Here is an 8,205-nt window from a genome sequence, read left to right on the forward strand (position 1 = left end):
TGTTTAATCTCTGACCAAAGTTGAGTGTGTCGAGTCGCTCTCACCGCCCTGTTTCAGTCGCCTTCATTGGCTGGGTTAAATGCGGGAGGCTATAAGAGCTTCTCTCATTTGCAGGGCTTTATTTCAGGCGTGGTTGTTCAGGGTTTGTGGGTGTTGTTGACCGGAGGAAAGATGAGCGACACTACCATCTTCTGGCGTGAGTGCGCGCGCTCGAGAAGCGGTTCTGCTCGGGTTTATGATGAGGAAGTTCAGAAGAAGTTCACGTTAGTTGATTCAATCCAGTCTGAATCTAAAAAATCAAATCAAAAATCAAATCACTCTGAAAAAAATAAATAAATCCTACACAATATGGACAAACATATTTAGTTGGGTTTACAATTTTAAGTGAAACATTTAAACAATGGACATTTTTATTTAAAAATTAAAGCATTTTGTCATATATGGACACACAATCGTTGGGTTTAAAATTTGTATTTACATTTTTTAAAATAATATGTAAAATATGGATAAACACAACAGTTGGGTTTAAATCTTTTATTAAAAAATGTGTCAAAAATGGACAAACACAAATGTTGGGTTTAAAATCTTTATTTAAAAAACGTGTCAAATATGGACAAACAAATGTTAGGTTTAATTTTTTATTAAAAAATGTGTCAAATATGGACAAACACAAATGTTGGGTTTAAAATTTTCATGTAAAAATTGAAACAATGTGTCAAATGTGCAGAAACAACCATTGGGTTAAAAAAATTAACAAATGAAACAATGTGTCAAATATGGACAAACACAAACTTTGGGTTTAAAATTTTTATTTAAAAAAAATGTGTCAAATATGCACAAACAACCGTTGGGTTAAAAAAATTGAAAAATGAAACAATGTGTCAAATATGGACAAACAAATGTTGGGTTTAATTTTTTTTTTTTTTTTTTTTTATGTGTCAAATATGGACAAACACAAATGTTGGGTTTAAAATTTTCATTTAAAAATTGAAACAATGTGTCAAATATGGACAAACACAAATGTTGGGTTTTAATTTTTAATTTAAAAAATTTAAACAAATTGAAAATTTAGTTAAGGACTCAAGAAGCTTTATTGGCACATTTATAATGTCTGTGCCATTAAAAAGTGCATTTATATTAAATGTATATTTATTAATATATGTTATTAATTATATTTTGCATTAAATTACTATATTTATTAAATATAATGTATTTATTTATTTATTTATTTATATATAGTTATTAAGGCATCTTTTAATACAGTACATTTAATGCATATTTTTTCTTGACAGTACTATTTATATCAATAACTAAATGAGGGTTTGTTTGTTTGTGTGTTTGTTTGTTTAGTTAAAATCTAGTAGATATTATTCACTAAATACATTACATTTTATTGCATCTTTGAGTGTTGCGTGGCAATAAGTCTGATTAGTCATCCAAAGGATATCTTGGTATGTTTGCATTTGTGTCTAGGTGACATGATGATCCGTCAAGCCATGGCCAAATGCAGCAAATAGAAGGAAACTAAAACACATGTGAGCTGCATGTCCATGGGATTATTGTGGTCTATTATGTGGCATTATTACATCTGGTTCCCAGTCTGCCAAGGGATCCACAGTAAATTGACCATAGAGAAACTGATTGAGCTTTGTGAACAAATATTCTGTGTGTTGAAAAAAATTAACCGTTCAGAAACCATGCATCAATTTTGCAGCGTTTGCCTTATATATGAGTTTTGTTTCACATTTGTCCCATCATTCACTCTTGAAAATAAAGGTTCCAAAAGGGGATTTTAACAGCAATGCCGTAGTAGACTCTAAAAAAAATGCTGGGTTGTTTTAACCCAATTTTGGGTCAAATATGGACAAACCCAGCTGTTTATAAATTGTTACATTTATAAATTGCATTTTTTAATCCAATTTGGGTTTGTGCATATTTGACCCAAAATTGGGTTAAAACAACCCAGCATTGCATGTCAGTGAACATTCTTTAAAAAGGAACCCTTTCAAAGTGTGAACATTCTAAAAATCTAAAGAAAAAATCCACTATAAATAACCTTTTATGGAATGTTAAAGTGCCATGAATGTTAAAGTTCCCATAATTGCCAATAAAGAACCTTTATTTTTAAAAGTGCAAACGTAGACCTTCAGTCTTAAAATATGAAAGTGCATCATAATATTTTTTTACAGCTATGCGAACATCTAAAAAAATTATTAAATCAACTATTTAAATATTTATTTCAATGTTTATTGTGTAAAAATTATAAATGATAAAATTAAAAATATAACAGAAGGTAGCCTATTGTATTTTGACAGCTTGTTTATAATATCAATATATAGCCTAATTAATAAATACATTTAATAGCCTACATTAATAATGCAAACTATTAAAATATTCCATTTAAAAATATGACAATGTCCAATTAGATTCTAATAATCAAATAAGACAAACTGAAATTTCTATAGAATAATAATTTTTAAAAAAAGGATCATAACAGTTTTGCCACTAATAAAGTTTTATTTATTTAAAAAAACACAAAATAGTGAGAAAACAGTGTCTTGTTCAGATATTTAGTTAATGAGTTAAAATTCTAATAGTGACTAATTAACTCTCGATGACACGTTTGTTCTAGAAATCAATTACCAGTTTAAACCCGTGTTTTATTTTTGACGAACAGAGCCAAGGCAACATCACAGGTGACGTGACCTCTGGAACAGGGTCAGATTTATTGTAGCAACGAACCGTAGCAACGCAGAGAGTCCGTGACGACGATACTCGCGCGCTCGTGGATCATGTGTTGGAATGTTTAATAACTTTACGCGTATTCGAATAGAATTCGCACCGAGAGCGCGCGCAATCCTGAGAGATAAACATGGGATGCGGGGGCTCCAAAATCACGGTGGTTGAACCCGTGAAACCGAGCAGTCTGAACGGAAATGAGGTAGGCTCATAAGGCTTTAAAATGATTTCATTAATTCATAATGAAGGGAATATGAGTGAGTCGACAGGGGTTATATATAAGAGCCTATGTTGAAAGATAAAGAGCTATGTTTTTCCCCACAACTTTGATTTTGGGTATATAGTCTTTATTAGATGAATAATTAAAGACGATGAAAACCAACCAACATAAACTTTAGCCACTGTGTCTTAAAGGGATAGTTCACACAAAAATTTAAATTCTGTCAATTAAGTTATTCCAAACCTGTATGAATTTATTTGTTCTGCTGAACATAACGGACGATATTTTGAAGAATGTTTGCACAAAATATGGACAAACACAACCGTTGGGTTTAACATTTTAGTAAAACAACTGAAATAATGTGTCAAATATGGACAAACACAACCGTTGGGTTTAACATTTTAATTACAAAATTGAAACAATGTGTCAAATATGGACAAACAACCGTTGGGTTTAAACATTTGAATTAAAAATTTGAAACAATGTGTCAAATATGGACAAACAACCGTTGGGTTTGAACATTTGAATTAAAAATTTGAAACAATGTGTCAAATATGGACAAACAACCGTTGGGTTTAAACATTTGAATTAAAAATTTGAAACAATGTGTCAAATATGGACAATGTCCATATTTGACACAATGTTTCAAATTTTTAATTCAAATGTTTAAACCCAACCGTTGTTGTCATATTGACACATTGTTTAAAAATTTTAATTCAAAATGTCAAACCACCGGTTGTTTGTCATATTTGACACATTGTTATCAAATTTTAATTCAAATATTTAAACCAACGGTTGTTTGTCATATTTGACACATTGTTTCAATTTTGTAATAAAATGTTAACCAACGGTTGTGTTATGTCATATTTGAAACATTATTTCAAGTATGTTTTACCTAACAGTTGCTCAATTAACCCAACGGATGCTGTTTGCTACAACTATTTTGTGACAAACATTCTTCAAAATATCTTATTTTGCGTTCAGCAGAAGAAAGAAACTCATACAGGTTTGGAACAACATGAGAGAGATTAAATTAAAAAAATTTGGGTGAACTATCCCTTTAAGATCTAGTTTGACCAACTATTAGCAAGACAAGAGGTAATTTTTATTCAAATTAGACTGATCTACCTTTTTATGTAACCGACTACCAATCTTGAAGAAGATATTTAGATTTAGCCGTTTATGCAAACAGCCACACTGGTTTACTGATCTTAGCTGGTTTATCCAAGTCAAACCCATCTAAAACCAGCCTAACTCGGCTCAGAGTCCATGTAGACTGGCAGTGTTGTGTTATATGCAAACTGATATCTGACTTTGCTGTTATTTTATGTAGTTTGCTGTGGCTCAGGGAGGATCCCGTGGCGAGTCCGCCGTGTCTAAGATGACCACAGACAGCGGGGTCAGTCTGGATGCGAGAGAGCCAGTCGTTCTCCCCGGATCTGTTCCCGGACTCCTTCCACCGCTACGAGGTTAGGAAACAACACAACTTCTGTTGTTTCACTCTAATTCAACCAAAAACTGCTGCCTAACTCGTTCAGAGACATGTACAAAAGTTTTGGATTGTTAAGACTTTTAATGTTTTGAAAAGAAGTCTCTTCTCCTCACCAAGGCTGCATTTATTTGATAATAAAACAAAAACAGTAATATTGTTAAATATTATGACAATTTAAAATAACTGTTTCTATTTGGATATATTGTAAAATGTAATTTATTCCTGTGATCAAAGCTGAATTTTCAGCATCATTACTCCAGTCTTCAGTGTCACATGATCCTTCAGAAATCACTCTAATATGATGATCTGATGCTCAAGAAACATTTATGAATATTATTAATGTTGAAAACAGTTATTTACATTTTATTTCAGGATTCTTTGATGAATAGAAAGTTCAAAAGAACAGCATTTATCTGAAATAGAAAGCTTTTGAAGCTACCGTTCAAATGTTTGGGGTCAGTAAGAATTTTTATATTATTTTTTTTGGGGGGGGGGGGGGGGGGGGGGAAAGAAATAAAAGAAATCAATACTTTTATTCATCAATACTTTTTATACATAATTATTTCTGAAGGATCCTGTGACACTGAAGACTGGAGTAATGATGCTAATACATTACACTTTACTATATATTCACATAGAAAACAGCTGTTTTACATTATAATAATATTTCACAATTTTTACTGTTTTTTTTATTTTTAATCAAATAAATCCAGCCTTGGTGAGTCACTTCTTTTCACTGGTAGTGCAGAGAAGCTGATTAATAGCATTGTGTTTTGCATGCAACAACCTTATAGAGGAAAAGCTAAATTTAATATTTATGTTGTGTGTGTGAAACGCAGCCCAGAGTCCTGTCCTGGCCCAGCGAGGCGAAGAGCGCCCCGAGTCCAGCGAGATCCTGGAGCAGCTGCTAACTCAGGGAATCATCCCTGCTCATCCGAAGCAGGGCGGCAGCGGACAAGCCTACAACATCATGGTACGGGCCTTAAAGCAACACCAAGTAACTTTTCCTCTGCAGTCGCCCTACAGGTTGGAAGTGGAATTCCTTGTTACTTGTGGTGCAATTAGAGGATTGAGATTCCCAAGATGGCTGGGTTCGATCGGCTTCCGGGTCACGGGCTGAAGGATGAACGGGTGGAAAACGAGGAAGCATCAATTTGTTGTGTTTTAATCTGTCTCTTTTGTCCACTTTCATATCTTCAAGGGGAGGGTAAATGTATGGTTTTTCAGATCTTTCAATCTAATGGACGACATAAGTTTGCGCAATTTACATATGAACGTGCCGACGGAGAAACACACGGAGAGCATCAGCTTTCGTTTCTGCTCTGACAGACACAAGACCAGCCGAACGCTGTGAGTGTGTGTTAGAGATCAGGAATGAGAGGACATTGTGCTTGGGATGTTTTTTATCTTCAAACCAAACTAAGGTCTTCAGCCGACAAAGCTTAAATCCAGTCTGGCTAGATGTTTAATGTTAGGTCAGTAGACGGAGAGTAGACGGTCTTTTGTGGCTGTTCGAACACATTTGATCACATGAGCGTTTACACTACGAAAGCAATCCGGTCAAACGCGTTATCTACTACCTCTGGAAGTGATGGAAATTGGACAAGCTCAAAACGTTTTTAGACCCCGTTTACACCTGTATTTAGTGTCGTCCACTTGTGATCCGATCGACCAAAACGCATCTTAAAGCAACACCAAGTAACTTTTCCTATGCGGTCGCCCTACAGGTTGGAAGTGGAATTGTTCATTACCGCTGTCGTAAATAATTTAGCCTAGCGCAGCCGACTGTCGCACGCACGCTCGTGTTTATCCAGCGCCGGCTTTGGAATGAACGATGTCCACAGACAAGCTAGAGTCTGTTGCATGATTTCATGAAAGTATGATGTATTGCGACATCAGAAACGAAGAAAAACAAAATAATGACGCTTGACGTAAAGCAAGTCAAATTTGTAGTTTTCTTATGTCTAATTAGAACTACAGAAACGCGACCCGATCATGTGGTTTAGGGATGTGACGGTGAGGATTTTTTCACACTGGTTAATCGACGTGTTACAACACCGGTAATACCGGTATCACCGGCGGGGGCTTTTAAATCACTCATTTAAAGGCACATGTAAAATGCGCGCGTTTGCACGGGTATGCATGCATAATGGTGGTCGTGCGGAGCAACACTGTTTTGTTATTGTGCGCTGAATTGCCGCTCATTTGAAAACGAAACTAATTTTTTTTTACATTGCTTATAAAAAGCTGGTGCAGCAGTGTGCACTTCACTTTCACTTATATACATTAGCGTCGGTGGATTTGAACTTGTCTTTAACTGAGGCAATCTCTCACGACACATTAGAGCCACAAAACGGTAGGCCTATTGTTTAATTTTCTTTGACTGACCAAATTTGAAAGTTGAGACTTTGTTTCATATTAAATATTACCTGCTCGGTCCTGTCTGTCAGCAGGTACAGTGTCATAGGCTGCGTGAGTTGCACGTATAAAATTAAGTTAACGAACAACCTCGATCCACCAGGAAACGCCAGGTCGCTGAATTTCACTGCGCTTCATGAAGAATTTTTCTTTTGCGTGAAGAAGCCGTTCGCCGGAGATGTGTTAAAGATAGCAGTGTGCATTCATGATTATTAGGCTACCGGTTTAATAATCCTCCTGGCTCCGGGTCTGAGTGAGTCATTTACTCTCTTACCTTTTGATTAACTTTAATGACACTTTAAGACCAGCTGCTGACAGAGACGCGATCGACACGCGTCCCATTTTCTCACAAATCTCTACGTTAATTTAAGACTTTATTTAAATCATTTAAGACTGCTCTTATGAGGACACTCGACAAAACTGACATTTTGGCATAATTTGTGTGTGTTATGGTTTGTTCAAGCCCGAGAGAGAACTCGATACTGACGCGCGTCTTTTCTGTGGGTCGGGCGCGCCCGCGCGTGTGTGTTGGCAAGACAGCGCGGTCTCTTTAGTCTTTTTGCACTTAATATCATTCACATTAATAAGAGCGTGATCATACAACGGTAGTCAACGGGTGACAGAAAAAAACGGATACTGCGTAATTGCGTTAAATATATAAATATATTATATATATATATATATATATTTCGGTGTCGCGGTGGACAAGTGATGAAACCGGTGTTGCGCCTGAACACCGGTAACACCGACTACCGTAGCAAGCCTAGTGTGGTTATAGCAGATATAGGATCCAGAAGTGTCTTTCACCCTGTTACGACTTAATGAACCACTGAAACCATTATTTTAAGGTAAAATATCTTACTTAGTGTTGCTTTAACGTTTGGGGAATTTTCAAAGCTTTGAATAGATGATGTAGTTGTTGTTGTGATATAATAATAATAATAATTTGTTACATTTATACAGCGCTTTTCTGCGTACTCAAAGCTCTTTACATGGAAAGGGGAATTATATTATACATATGCATGTATAATTATGTAATGTATGACTATTTATGTAAAAAAAATTCTATGGGATAAAGTCAGATTCCGATATATTACATTGATTACGGTAATACGTTTGTAGTGATGAAGGGTTGAACCTGAAAACGTTTTGCGCACCTTTATTTGTGGAATATTGATTTATAAAATTTTGTACGCTTTTTGGCCAATTTTCCTGTGTGGATCTTTTTTTTCCAGATTTTTAAGGGATTTAAAGTTTAAATATTAAACATGCTAAAAAATAATGCTGCTTATTCTCTTATTTCGTAACATCAACTCTCTCAAGTCCATAAAAATAG

General features: G+C 35.1%; 1 protein-coding gene across 1 annotated transcript in view; it reads left to right on the forward strand.

Moving 5' to 3' along the window:
- Window positions 1-2,715: 2,715 nt before the first annotated feature.
- stmnd1 (stathmin domain containing 1) overlaps window positions 2,716-8,205 on the forward strand; it is a 14,589-nt gene continuing 9,099 nt past the window's right edge. Inside the window, exons 1-3 of the mRNA XM_056241353.1 lie at window positions 2,716-2,941; window positions 4,293-4,428; window positions 5,291-5,424. Coding sequence (XP_056097328.1) covers window positions 2,873-2,941; window positions 4,293-4,428; window positions 5,291-5,424 — 339 coding nt within the window. The 5' untranslated portion in view covers window positions 2,716-2,872. The remainder of the gene's footprint in view (window positions 2,942-4,292; window positions 4,429-5,290; window positions 5,425-8,205) is intronic.

This window comes from Rhinichthys klamathensis, unplaced genomic scaffold (assembly GCF_029890125.1).
Source record: "Rhinichthys klamathensis goyatoka isolate OS25496 unplaced genomic scaffold, OSU_Roscu_1.1 h1tg000637l_1, whole genome shotgun sequence".
Taxonomy (NCBI): Eukaryota; Metazoa; Chordata; class Actinopteri; order Cypriniformes; family Leuciscidae; genus Rhinichthys; species Rhinichthys klamathensis.